General features: G+C 40.6%; 1 protein-coding gene across 2 annotated transcripts; it reads left to right on the forward strand.

The window, feature by feature from the left end:
- Window positions 1-442: 442 nt before the first annotated feature.
- Window positions 443-6,769, forward strand: LOC107763161 (uncharacterized). 2 transcript variants are annotated; one of them, XM_016581616.2, is made up of 14 exons: window positions 443-753; window positions 1,453-1,612; window positions 2,054-2,311; window positions 2,533-2,707; window positions 2,964-3,025; window positions 3,264-3,427; window positions 3,643-3,740; window positions 4,208-4,266; window positions 4,350-4,484; window positions 4,563-4,810; window positions 4,903-5,062; window positions 5,231-5,306; window positions 5,400-5,444; window positions 6,187-6,769. In XM_016581616.2, the coding sequence occupies exons 1-14, from the start codon at window positions 701-703 to the stop codon at window positions 6,408-6,410; spliced, it is 1,917 nt and encodes a 638-aa protein (XP_016437102.2). In that variant the 5' UTR covers window positions 443-700; the 3' UTR covers window positions 6,411-6,769. The 2 variants fall into 2 exon arrangements, with proteins under 2 accessions (XP_016437102.2, XP_016437104.2); XM_016581618.2 differs by lacking the exon at window positions 443-753 and having other exon boundaries at window positions 1,469-1,612; window positions 2,083-2,311.
- Window positions 6,770-14,984: the final 8,215 nt, after the last annotated feature.

Raw genomic sequence — 14,984 nt, forward strand, 5'->3', positions numbered from 1 at the left:
AATTAAAAATTTGAGCCCGAAACGAGAAAACCACAACAATAGAAGGCTTGGCTAGGATGTGGGACCTACAATCTTATCTTTTTGTGTGACGGGTGGGGTCCACTATAATTTTTTTAGAAGGAAATTTGGGGGGGGGGGGGATCGGCTAAGAATTTTGAAATTGGGGGGAGGGGGGCGTCTGGTTCGAATGTGGGGAAGAAGGAGGGGACCGTTTATGTATCTATGTATAGTGCGGTATATAACTGCGTTATGCATAGCTGTCTTATCAGCCCTGTATAACGCGATTTACAGTAGCGTTATATATATATATATATATATATATATATATATATAATACTCTTTAAAAGAGCGTTATATATAAAAATGTCAACTCTTTTTTTTAAACACACATTTACGTCGCACTTGTTTAAAAGACCCACAAATGAGTTCCGGATCCCCTTTTAGTGCTGAATGCGTAAAGAAAAAAAGACATATGAGAGAGAGAGAGAGAGAGAGCGCAACAGCACCTTTGACACTTGCCGTTTACTCCGACAAACAATCACACTCTTTCAGACATCACCTTTTACCTCACTTCTTAACTGACCCCCTTTTCAGGCCCCATGTAATTATTTCATTTCTATCATATAAATCTTCAAACTCAAAAATCACTTTAATTTTAACACTTTTATCACCTTAGCACTTCATACTACTCCGAAAAGGGATGATCTTGAAAGCTTCTTTTTTCATTGTCTTCTTCACTCTTTTTCTTCACTGGTAACTTTTCTATACTACTTTCTGGCAGCATTAGCTTTGGATGTTGTCATTTTACACAAATTTCGTGCTATAATTAATTAGTATTGGAGGAAAATTAAAGGCCCCATTAAATGAAATTCTGATGCATATTCATTGGCCAAGATTTACTTATATGATGTACAAGTTTTAATCTTTTGAGTATTTACAGCTCCGTGGCATCTCCAATTGTGTTAATTCAAATGGTTTTCTTAACATTTCTTGGAATTTTTCTATGCTAGTTTCTGTTAATTGTTTTCTAGCCATAATCATGTACTATGACACATACACTTCATAGAATTTCAGCATTAGTCCAGTCTTCCATTTTTCTATGTCTTTCAATAAATAAAAAATGGTATTGATGTAATTGTTATATTAATAAGTTCTGTACTGGAGAAATAAAACCCAAATCTATTTTTGGGCCTAGATTCATTGGCCAAGATTTGCTCAAAGGATTCAAGTTTAAATCTTTTGGGTATTATCAGCATAGTGGCATCAGTTAGGCTGTTATAGGGTTGGGCGGTACAACAACTTTTTTACTTATGGGTTTGTATTACACTGCTATTCTTGGTTTTCAATAGTTTCCCCTTATACATACTTAATAAATTGCATGTATTCTTGAAAAGATTTTTCTTCTTTGATCAAATTGTAAGATGTGGAGTATTATTTGGGTCATAACCACAGGGAAACCTCAGAAACTAAATCTCAGGCTGAAATTGGACAAGCCAGCTTACCACCAAGAGGTTGGAACTCCTATGACTCATTTTGTTGGACAATCTCTGAGGAAGAGTTTCTTAAGAATGCAGAACTTGTAGCACTGCGACTAAAAGCTCATGGTTATCAGGTAGTATTATTTTCACAAGAACCATAAAAATAGGGTGTGTTTGGTATGAAGGAAAATATTTCATGATAACCATTTTTTGGTGTTTAGTTAACAGAAAAATGGATTTCCCTCAAAATTTTGGGCGGAGATCATTTTCCTTACAACTATTTTAACTTCAAATTATTTATTCCAACAAACATTTAGACATCGTTATTAGTTTTTGGTGCTAAAAAATTTCATCAAAACACTCCTATGATTTGCTTTTTATTTATTTATTAATAATCTCTAATCCACATTTTTCCGCAAAATATTTTCAAGCACCACCAAACACCGGAAAACATTTCCATAGAAAATGACTTCCATCACAATGAGAATGCCTAGAATTAATTAGATTCTTTTACCCTTCCAACATGTTTTTTGCTTTCATCTCTAAATTTATGTCTGCTTTTGGATTCTATCCAGTATGTTGTGGTGGACTTTCTTTGGTATAGGAAGAAAATAGAAGGTGCTTATACCGATTCTTATGGTTATGACGTCATTGATGAGTGGGGAAGGATGCTTCCTGACCCTGGTAGATGGCCTTCCTCTCGAGGTGGAAAAGGATTTTCTGAAGTGGCCCAAAAAGTTCATAGCATGGGCCTGAAATTTGGGATTCATGTCATGAGAGGTTTAAGTAAACAAGCATTCAATGCTAACACTCTCATACTGGATACCACTACGGTATTGCTCTTTACCCAGATGCAAATTCAACTTTGTGCTTTCATTTATAGATTTAAATATTGGTATATCCAGTCCAATTTCGTTGGACTGGAAAATGCAACTTCTTAGGCAAGTTCATACCTTTTTTATACTAATTGTGTTGATGATAGCTGATAAAGTTCATGTTAATACATATTAGTAGCTATGATAAATGCTTGACTTCTTAGTGATACATCCAACAGGGCAAAGCTTATGAAGAGGCTGGTCGAGAGTGGCGTGCACAAGATATAGGAATTAAGGAGAGGGCTTGTGCGTGGATGACAAATGGTTTCATGAGTGTGAATACCAAGTTGGGAGCTGGAAGAGCATTTCTTAGGTCACTTTATCAACAATACGCTGACTGGGGTGTTGATTTTGGTAAGACACTTTCATTAACTCAAGACTATTATTGGAACATCTGTTTCGGTGGGTTACGATGAATTCATGCTGATGAGTCGATGTGTTCAAAAGTCTGTTTCGGTAGACTTTGATGTCATAAAACCATTGATTCTGCTTTCTAGGGAAACTTCTTTGAGAAGCAGGACTAATCCTTGTTTGTGGTCATCCAAGCTAAAGGATCCCAGATCACATTCTGTGCTTATATTAAAGGAACTTTCTGTTTTTTCTTCTTCAGTGAAGCATGACTGTGTATTCGGTGATGACTTGGATTTAGATGAGATAACTGTTGTTTCAGAGGTAAGATTGCTAACTTTCTTCTCCTTAACTCACTTCATCTTGCCCCTTCTATTGGTGCTACAAAATGATTTTACTTTCTGAAAACCATCACCCTACTAGAAAAGGGAAAGATAGAAAAGCTGATAAAAAGGAAAATGGAAAGAAAGAAGAGCAAGTAAACATAATGGCTGAAACTTTTTGTCTTTCAATTGATACATTTTTCTAATAATGGCAAGTTAGAATGTTTACCTGTCTGTAGGTATTGAACGGACTTAAACGGCCTATCGTATATTCCTTGTCCCCGGGAACTAATGCAAAACCAACCATGGCAAAGGATATAAGTGGTTTAGTCAACATGTATCGAGTAACCGGTGATGACTGGGATGATTGGAATGATGTCTCTGCCCACTTCAACGTTGCAAGGTAATCGTGCTATCTGTTCTACTAATTTGTCAGGATTTTCTCATTTTTTCTAGGCTTGCTGCCAAAAGTTTCTTGTCACATTGTGATTTGGGATTGCTTATCTAACATTCATATTGTGTCTCGGCTCAAGTTTTATTTTTCTGGTTTGTTATTTGGCTGTGACACTACTTTCTTATTTAACTGTTGACATTGGTTTCTCCTTACGCTTGTGGCAGGGACTTTTCTGCTGCTAAGTTAGTAGGAGTCAAGGGCCTGAAGGGGAAGTTGTGGCCGGACTTAGATATGCTACCACTTGGATGGCTAACAGACGCAGGTGAAGGATAATACTTTTCTATTTATTTTTATTCTTCGTCTTTTTTAAACTGTTAAATATATCATCATTTCAGAAAGGATTCTGTATCAGTTCGCTGCAAAGCACATCGTTGATTGATGCACATTCATTCTCATCAGCCTCCATTGGTTTATGTTTATTAGCGCAAGGTTCTCCGTCTATTATATAGGTTAAGGAGATGAATACAAATTATTGCTCCAACATATTCCAACTAGAGACATCTTTTGCAGCTAAAATTAAATGTTAAACAGGACAAAGTCCATCATATAATAAAGATACAACTTCTCCTACAATTTCTTGTGCTTAGCTTACTTGGTGAGGATTTCGTTATGAACCAATTTAGTCGTTCTCCAGTTATCCTCTTCTACGAAATTTATGCATTTCTATTGGTCGAAACAAGGAGGAAAATATGGCATCGGAAGATTATTTAATACTCCATTTTGCTGCAGGTTCAAATCTTGGTCCACACAGAAATTGCAGGCTTAATCTGGATGAGCAACGGACTCAGGTACTTTTGCTGCAGCCATTCTCCAAATGTGACATAGCTCATGTGACCGGCTTGTATTCAATGGACTTTTCCTTTCCTGGCAGGTGACTCTATGGTCGATGGTCAGGTCCCCTTTCATCTTTGGTGGAGATATGAGAAAGATTGATGATACTACATTCAATCTTCTTACAAATCCTACTCTGTTGGAGATTAACTGGTTTAGTTCAAACAACATGGAGGCATGTGAATAAATTGACTCGACTTTTGGCTTCACTTAGGGATATAATTCAATCCTAAGCTGATGTTTTTAAATGCAGTTTCACTATGTAACAGGTTCAGTAAGTTCGTCTGGAAAGCATGGCTTGACCCACTATTCCAAGAATGAAGGAAAGACAAGTGTGTTGGAGACGAAAGTTTTGGCTCTCAGGAGCTGCAAAGATGTGAAGGCAAATGGATGGTCCACTAAAGTTCTTGACAATGATGTAGCGCGAGTGTGCTGGGAAGAGAACTCAAATAATCGCACCTCACCTTTTTGTCTATACAAGAGAAAAGCACCTTCAGTATCGTAAATATCTTCAACTTCCTCTGATTCATCTGCTTCAATCATGATTTTGTTGATGCTATCTTTGTCAATCATCCTAACTGTTGTTCATGCAGAGAGGGGGAGATGGTATATAATCACCAAAGTCACGGAAACCTTCACTTACTGGTAACAGAGAGAACAGAACTTTGTTTTAGTGCATCTTCAAATAGAAAGCTTACATCCAAAGAGTCGAGCAGAGGTTCATTTTCACGATGCAGATCCCATGCCAGCCAGGTAATTTAGTTTGAATAATCAGACTTTCCATGACCAATTCTGTTAGCAGCAGTTCATGCGACAAGTTCTGTGCATTCTTTGAATAAAAGTAGAAACTCTTGAAGTTTCATTCAGTTCACGGTGTCTGCTAATCACTGGCTAACTTTATCACTGATATTTTCATAACAGATGTGGGAGTTGAACAACAATGGAACACTAAAGAATAGTTATTCTGGCCTTTGTGCTTCCTTGGATATTGTCAAAGGTCATTTTGTTTTCATCTGAAAAACTTGCCTACACTCTACTTGCTTTTCTCTAATTTAGAGATCGCTTATGTAGTGATTCTTCTTTCGTGCAGCTTCATCTGGTGGAGTTAGGTCTTGGCTTGCAACTGGAAGGAGAGGTATGATTTCTCTAACCAAAAATTAATCCAACATAGAGGAGACAGATATCTCAGTAGCATAGAAGGAGAATACATGTCTTCAATGGATGATAGTGAAATATAAACAGTTTTATATTGTTAAATATTGAAAGACTGAATGAAAAGGGATATAACTATGGAAATTGCAGTAAATTAATCTACGTTAAGAAGTTAAAGAGATGCAAGCGATATTCTACACTTGTAACTTAAAAGAGTACCTAAGGTTAAACTAAAAGAGTCTAGTCCTGATCGAGGGATTGAGGGACTAAGCGAATTTGAAATAAGACTATTGTTGTGTGTTAATAGATACGAGCTTATTGGCTGAACGTTGGTGTATGGTATAAATAAAGCTATAAAATGGAAGCTAAGTGAGTCCACTGTAAGTCTACAAGTATTACAGATCCTTGCAAATGTCTCAACTTCAATTAGAGTTTGCAGATCAACTATTAGATTATATGTTATTGTAGCTCAATTTAACTTGATGGTGTAAAAAGACTTGTACATTGTCGGTGCATACTAGATTATTGCAATCTGACATTGGCAATGTAAGTCTACAAGTATTACAGATCCTTGCAAATGTCTCAACTTCAATTAGAGTTTGCAGATCAACTATTAGATTATATGTTATTGTAGCTCAATTTAACTTGATGGTGTAAAAAGACTTGTACATTGTCGGTGCATACTAGATTATTGCAATCTGACATTGGCTATACTGACATTTCAGGAGAAATCTACTTGGCTTTCTTCAATTTGAACAACCAGGTGACGGATATGTCAGCAAAGATATCAGACATAGCCAAGGCAATTCCTGCTAGAAGAAGTTCAAATGTTGCAACGTGCACAGCCAGAGAAGTATGGAGTGCCACAAATCTTGGAGCCATAAAGGATTCAGTATCTATGTCAGTAAAAGCTCACGGTTGTGCGCTGTTCGTCTTGAACTGCAACTAATCCACCTCAGCATCAAGTCCACGTTGTATCCATCTTTTGTACTCTACTTCTGTTGGATCTTACTGATGAAATTTTACTATCCTTGTGTCTATTTCTTATCATTACAAGTACGGTGAGGGGACGGAGCAGTCTTTATGTTCGGGTAATCTCTAAGCCCTCAATGGGAGGGTCATACAATCAATCCACCTGTCTCAGAGTGGCGCCAAGTTGCTTCATCACATCCACTTCTGGAGCCCTCTGCCTTTGAGTTGGGCAAAGGCCCAAATAGACAGATTTTCTCGTATGTAAAGAAAGAGATTATTGAAGGTGTAGACTTATCTATCCTTTAGTATGACATTTGTGCTTTTTCTACCACAAAAGTTAGATTCTAAGTTGTTAATTTACTTTCAGTTTCTGCCCTTTACATCATAACCGGCCCCGTGACTTTTTGAGTCTCGTTCTGCTTATGCATGTTTGGTGAGTATTTGTGTTTAGCCTCAATAGAGCAGAATTGATACGACGAGTATGTATTGATTTTATTAGTTCTGACCGACAGAGAGAAACGTAGTAGTTTTATCTTCTTTGTATTTTTGAAATTCTAGCCGATGGGGTACTTCTAGTAAAGCTTGAGAACCCTTAGATGTATGAGAATTCTGTACAATAACATCGAATTGACTCAGGACTCCAACAGCATAAACATCTACAAATGTGGAGTACGTAACGAAGTTCAAACACCAATTAATTCCCATCTCCCAAAAATTCATTGACTAAGAAGGAACAAAAATAGTACTATGTCATTTTAAATTATGCTTCAGGAACGATTTGACATAATTTTATGGATATACTTGACGGGAGATAAAGAGTCAAATCAATAGAATTGATTTAGGATACTGTATACGGTCGAAATAGATTTCAGCCTTCCTACGTTCGATCGAGTTCGAGTGGCAAGATACCGGAGCAGGATTTTGGGAGTGAGCTCCGAAGACAGTACAAACGAGCATCGAGTCCGAAGGCTGCTCGAGGAGTCGGCTCGATAATCTTATCGAGCCCGTGACCAAATCGATCCGCAAGGCATCGCTTCGAGGTCGGAAATGCGCCACGCCCACCCCGAAGGTCGAACTCAAGCCAAAACCGAAGGGCTCGACCCAGTAACGAGTTCGAGCCAGTATCGAGCTCACAGACAAGAGCCGTTATAACAGCACCAAGAGAGAGAATCTTGACGGGAATAGAGGAAGAGACAAATCATCATGGGTCTTCCACTATATGCTTTATTTTATTATTTTTTGTTATAAATAAAGTAATGACCCTCTATTATAAATGCGGGGATCCTTGTAGGCTATGCAGGGACTGAATAGACTGGAACAAAGATCTTTTCTCATATACAAAGATATCTCATTGTGCTTGTTTTACTTCATCTTACTCATTCTTTGTGTTCATTATTCCCATTCTCATAGTTAAGAGTACTCGTATTTCTATCTCTCTATACGATTTGTATCAAAGGGTATCACATATCCTTAGAACCATACATAAATTTAACGTTATCTGATTTTTCGGGTAAACAGTTTGGCGCCCACCGTGGGGCTAAGGATAACAATGATTGTTTGATATAAATCTGCAGTACACACCAGTTTACAACTTCAAATCAGCAATGGCTTTACATATCGACCACGAAGCCGGCCTTCAAGATGAAACCAACAACTTGGCTCCCTCGGGAGGAAGGCCACTTGACAGTGGCACTGAGGCTCGAATCGAAGTACCCGAAATTCGAGCCGAAGTACCATTAGATGTCAATTCACAAATAGCTCTGGAGGCGAATCAGCGTTCCGAACCGGAAAAAAGCATTCAGGACGGTACTCGATCCGTAGCTCGAGACACCCATAACGCGGGAAAAATCGGAGCTAGCTTACATATGATCTTCGAGATGCTACAAGCCCAACAAGTAGCGATAGCCTAGTTGCAGAGCAAAACTCATATGCAAAGCAGGCCGGATCCCAATCCGCTTCGAGAAATCACCCCTAGAACGGAGCCCGCCATAGTGAAATCAAACGAGCAAGAATCGGGGACCACTCCCGAAATTACTAAATTGCTCGAGGAACTCACAAAACGATCGAAGCCAACGACAAGAGAGTGGAAACATACAATACCAGGGTCGATCAAATCCCGGGGGCCCCACCAATGATAAAAGGGCTTGATTCAAAAAAATTCATACAAAAGCCTTTTCCCTCGAGTGCGGCCCTAAAACCAATTCCCAAAAAATTCCGTATGCCCGAAATTCCCAAATATAACGGTACGACCGATCCTAACGAACATGTCACCTCTTACACATGTGCCATCAAGGGTAACGATTTGGAGGACGATGAGATCGAATCAGTATTGTTGAAAAAGTTCGGGGAGACCCTCTCGAAGGGAGCAATGATCTGGTATCACAATCTACCGCCAAATTCCATCGATTCTTTTGTCATGTTAGCAGATTCGTTCGTAAAGGCAAATGCTGGTACCATAAAGGTTACAAAAAGGAAATCAGACCTCTTCAAAGTAAAGCAAAGGGGTAATGAAGTACTAAGGGAATTCGTATCCCGATTTCAAATGGAACGCATGGAATTGCCACCGGTCACAGACGATTGGGCCGTACAAGTTTTCACCCAAGGGTTGAACGAGCAAAGTTCGACGACATCACATCGGCTGAAGCAAAATTTGATCGAGTATCCAGCAATAACTTGGGCAGATATACACAACCGATATCAATCTCAAATTAGGGTCGAAAATGACCAGTTGGGAGCTCCGTATGGATCCGTGCATCAGAACAGGACAACTGCTAAAAACCAAAGGGAGATCGACAGAGAACAAAGGTTGAACAGAGATCGATATCAACCGTACGTCGCAGATCGGATGAACAACGGTTCAACACGCAATACAGTTCAGAACAATCGAAGGATTGATCGAGGGCAAAATTCTCGGGGACTTATGAGCAAGAGCGGCTTTGATAAATATGTCGATCCTATAGAAGCGCCTCGGTTATCAGAGTATAACTTCAGCGTCAATGCATCCGCCATCATGTCGGCTATCGAACACATCAAAGACACTAAATGGCCTCGACACATGCAGACTGATCCTGCCCAAAGGAATCCCAATCAAATGTGCGAATATCATGGCACCCATGGCCACAGAACGGAAGATTGCAGGCAACGATCTCGAACTCAAGATTACGCACCCATAGGGACTTTGTCCTTTGATGATGAAGATGCAGAAGGAGTCATCCAACCTCATAATGATGCACTAGTAATATCCGTAATCATAAATAAAACTAAAATTAATTATGTGTTAATCGATCCCGGTAGCTCGGCCAACATCATCAGATTGAAGGTCGTAAAACAGCTCGGCCTGCAGGACCATATCGTACCCGCAACTCTGGTTCTAAACGGATTCAATATGGCATGTGAAACGACCAAAGGCGAGATAATCCTACCAATAAATGTGGCTGGAACCATCCAGGAAACGAAGTTTCACGTGATCGAAGGCGACATGAGATACAACGCCCTTTTCGGAAGGCCATGGATCCACAATATGAGAGCTGTACCTTCGACCCTACACCAGGTCCTCAAATTCCCAACATCGAGAGGTGTCAAAATAGTGTACGGAGAACAACCGGCCGCAAAAGAAATATTCGCCGTCGAGGAAGTGAAATCAATATCCTCACCTTTGCCGATAAAGGGATCGGGCTCAGAAGGAGAACGGGACACCAAATAGCAATCACAGATGTCGGCTTCAACCCAGCCAGATAACCAGAAGATCAAAGAAGATGATGATCAAAAGGTCCCTCGATCTTTCATGATTCCCGATGACTCCGACGCCACCAAATCAACAATTGAGGAACTAGAGCAAGTCATACTAATCGAGCACTGGCCCGAGCGAAAGGTATACTTGGGAACGAGGTTGAGCCCCGAACTCAGGAAGAAACTTGTTCAATTTCTTATCGAAAACATTGATTGTTTTGCCTGGTCCCATTTAGATATAACAGGGATCCCACCGGACATAATGACGCATCGGCTAAGCCTGGACCCTAGGTTCAGACCGGTGAAGCAAAAGAGAAGACCCCAGTCCGAGGAAAAGCACGTATTCATAAAGGACGAGGTAACCAAACTTCTCAGGATAGGGTCCATTCGGGAGGTGAAATATCCCGAATGGTTAACCAATGTAGTTGTAAAGTCTAAAAAAGAGAACAAACTTAGAATGTGTGTGGACTATAAGGATTCGAACAAAGCATGCCCCAAAGATTCCTTTCCGCTACCCAACATCGATCGCATGATCGATGCCACAGCCGGCCACGAGATCCTCACTTTTCTCGATGCCTATTCCGGGTATAATCAAATCCAGATGAACCCGGGGGACCAGGAAAAGACTTCATTTGTCACCAAATATGGAACATATTGTTATAATGTGATGCCTTTCGGGCTAAAAAATGCAGGGGCTACTTACTAACGCCTAGTAAATAAAATGTTCGAAGAACAAATAGGTAAATCAATGGAAGTTTATATTGATGACATGCTAGTTAAGTCCCTGCGCGCAGAGGACCATTTGACCCATTTGCAGGATACGTTCGAGATTTTGAGGAAATACAACATGAAGCTCAACCCCGAAAAATGTGCTTTCGGGGTCGGTTCGGGCAAGTTCCTCGGCTTCATGGTGTCAAATTGGGGAATCGAGATTAACCCCGATAAAATCAAGGCCATCGAAGACATCATCATCGCGGACAGTGTGAAAGCTGTACAAAGACTAACGGGACGTATTGCAGCCTTAGGCCGATTCATTTCGAGATCATCAGATCGAAGTCACAAATTTTTCTCTCTACTAAAAAAGAAGAACGATTTCGCTTAGACCCCGGAATGCCAACAAGCATTAGAGGAACTAAAACGATATCTATCGAGCCCACCACTACTTCACACTCCAAAAATAGACGAAAAACTTTGCTTGTACTTGGCAATATCGGAAATCTCCGTAAGCGGTGTCCTAGTTCGAGAAGAGCAAGGTATACAATTTCCCGTTTATTATATAAGTCGGACCTTAGGGGAAGCAGAAACTAGATATCCGCACCTAGAAAAATTGGCACTTACACTGATAAGCGCCTCTAGAAAGTTAAGACCGTACTTTCAATGTCACCCCATATGTATATTAACCACTTACCCGCTTCGTAATATTTTGCACAAGCCCGAACTATCAGGCCGATTGGCCAAATGGGCCGTCGAACTCAGTGGGTACGATATCGAATATCAACCCCGTACGGCCATCAAGTCTCAAATTTTAGCATACTTCGTAGCCGATTTCACACCAACCCTCGTACCCGAAGTCGAAAAAGAACTCATGTTGAAACCGGGTACATCATCGGGGGATGGATCCTTTTTACGGATGGGGCTTCGAACGTGAAGGGGTCCGGGCTAGGCATAGTTTTGAAACCACCCACGGGTAACACTATTAGGCAATCGATTAAAACTACCAGGTTGACTAACAACGAGGCCGAGTATGAAGCCATGATTGCAGGTCTCGAGCTAGCTAAAAACTTGGGAGCAGAAGTCATTGAAGCCAAATGTGACTCTTTGCTGGTGGTGAGTCAAGTAAACAAAACTTTCGAAGTTCGAGAAGGTAGAATGCAAAGGTATTTAGACAAACTACTTATCACTTTGCACCATTTCAAACAATGGACTTTACGACATGTTCCACGAGAACAAAACAATGAGGCCAATGCACTTGCGAATTTGGGATCGTCGGTCGAGGAAAATGACTTGAGCTCGGGGACTGTCATTCAACTCTCAAGATCGGTAATCGAAGAAGGTCATGCCGAGATAAATTCTACAAGCTTAACCTGGGATTGGAGAAATAAGTATATTGAATACTTAAAGAGCGGAAAGCTCCCATCGGACCCTAAAGATTCTAGGGCCCTACGGACTAAAGCTGCTCGATTCACATTGGCTTCGGATGGAATGCTATATCGAAGAACATTCGATGGACTGTTGGCAGTATGCTTGGGTCCGGGAGGTACCGATTACATCCTACAGGAAGTGTACGAGGGCACTTGTGGAAATCACCCCGGTGCAGATACACTAGTTCGAAAAATAATCAGAGAAGGGTATTATTAGATCGATATGGGCAAAGATGCGAAGGAATTTATTCGAAAATATGACAAATGTCAAAGGTTTGCGCCAATGATCCATCAACCAGGAGAGCAACTTCACTTAGTCCTATCCCCATGGCCGTTCATGAAATGGGGAATAGATATCGTCGGCCCTCTGCCATCGACCCAAGGTAAAGCCAAATTCATTTTATTTATGACTGACTATTTTTCTAAATGGGCTGAAGCACAAGCGTTCGAGAAAATAAGAGAGAAAGAAGTTATAGACTTTATCTGGGATCATATCATATGCCGATTCGGGATACCCGCCGAAATAGTATGTGACAAAGGGAAACAATTCGTTCGCAGCAAAGTAACAAAATTCTTCGAAGATCAGAAAATAAGAAGGATACTATCAACACCATACCACCCCAGTGGGAACGGACATGCCGAATCAACGAACAAAACTATCATTCAAAACCTAAAGAAGAGGTTGAACGACGCTAAAGGAAAGTGGAGAGAAATCCTACCCGAAGTCCTTTGGGCATATCGGACAACGTCAAAATCCAGTACGGGGGCGACCCCATTCTTCTTAGTATATGGGTCCGAAGCGTTGATACCAGTCGAAGTTGGCAAACCCAGTACTAGATTTCGATTCATGATGGAAGAATCAAATAACGAGGCTATGAATACCAGCCTCGAATTATCAGACGAAAGACGAGAAGCTGCTCTTGTCCAATTGGCCGCCCAAAAGCAGCGAATCGAAAGATATTATAATCGAAGAACCAAGCTCCACCATTTTAAGCCCGGGGACTTAGTATTAAGGAAAGTCACCATCAATATCCGAAATCCAAACGAAGGAAAACTAAGGTTTTGGGAAGCTACTCTTTAATATCAGAGCCAGGTTTCGATCCTGGGACCTGTGGGTTATGGGCCCACCACGCTTTCGCTGCGCCACTCTAAAGGAAAATTAGGACCAAATTGGGAAGGACCATATCAGGTTCTCGAGAACATCGGAAAGGGATCATACATGCTCGGCATTCTGAACGGCAAACAACTATCAAGCAATTGGAATGTGTCACATCTAAAACGATACTACTGCTAAGGTATGACTCTTCCATATTCATTTACATTTCAAAACTAACCCCTACAGAAGTCCGAACAAGAGCTAAGATGGATCCTTCGCTTGAAAGCACGCGTTGCACTCTTTTTTTCTTAGACCGGTTTTTTCCCAAATGGGTTTTTCGGCAAGGTTTTTAATGAGGAAAACAATGATCGTGCTGCACTTACAATAGTATCTGAGGCTTCTGTACAATCGACCACGAATACTGGGGGGGGGAATTAGCCCTCAAATATATCAAGTTCCTCAAATATATCAAGTTCTGATGCAAGAAAGTTATTTCGCAATAACGTGGTTCCAGTAGGAAAAGTTGTAAGAGCCAAAATGGTCAAAACAAACCATGCTCATGTAGTTGGCCCGAACCCAAATGCGAAACATGTACACATGTATAATGACTTGCAAAGAAAGTCCCCATCTTTACCGGTATCTTATATCCAAGAAACATTCCTCTATTTGGAGATTTATTATGCAATCAGATTTAAGATAAACTCGACGACTAAGCCTACGGGCTACTTTTATTACGAGTTCGAGCAAGCACTCACTCGACCATTACGCCTACAGGCTACATTACTTCGAGTTTGAATCATTCACTCGACGACTAAGCCTACGGGCTACTTTTATTACGAGTTCGAGCAAGCACTCACTCGACCATTATGCCTACGGGCTACATTACTTCGAGTTCGAATCAATCACTCGACAACTAAGCCTACGGGCTACTTTTATTACGAGTTCGAGCAAGCACTCACTCGACCATTATGCCTACGGGCGACATTACTTCGAGTTCGAATCAATCACTCGACAACTAAGCCTACGGGCTACTTTTATTACGAGTTCGAGCAAGAACTTACTCGATCATTATGCCTACGGGCTATATTTCTTCGAGTTTGAATCATTCACTCAACGACTAATGAGCCTACAAGCTACTTTCATTCCGAATTCGAGCGAGCACTCACTCGACCATTACGCCTACGGGCTATATTTCTTCGAGTTCCAATCATCGACTCAACTAGTAAGCCTAAGGGCTACATCACTTCAAGTCTGAAAAAACAATCGATCGATCATAGAGACTAAGAAGTCCAAATTTGATTAAATTGCTAAGTTCCTTGTGAAAATATTTGCAAGGCACGTATAAAGTCTTCACGAAACAGAAGCAAGTCGGCCAAGTTGTCTATACACAAAATTGTCTACATGATTGATTACAAACGTAAAAAATTAAGAACTAAGATTCCTGGTCATCCTTAGGGGCGTTTGCTTCTCTGTCAGGCTCTTCCCCATCCTCGGATCCGCTCTTGCTACCGTCATCATCATCATCATCGCCATTAGAAGCCAAGGCTTCAGCTTCGAGCTCTTTAGCCTTTTTTATCTCTTCAGT

This window comes from Nicotiana tabacum, chromosome 24, assembly GCF_000715075.1.
Source record: "Nicotiana tabacum cultivar K326 chromosome 24, ASM71507v2, whole genome shotgun sequence".
Classification (NCBI taxonomy): Eukaryota; Viridiplantae; Streptophyta; class Magnoliopsida; order Solanales; family Solanaceae; genus Nicotiana; species Nicotiana tabacum.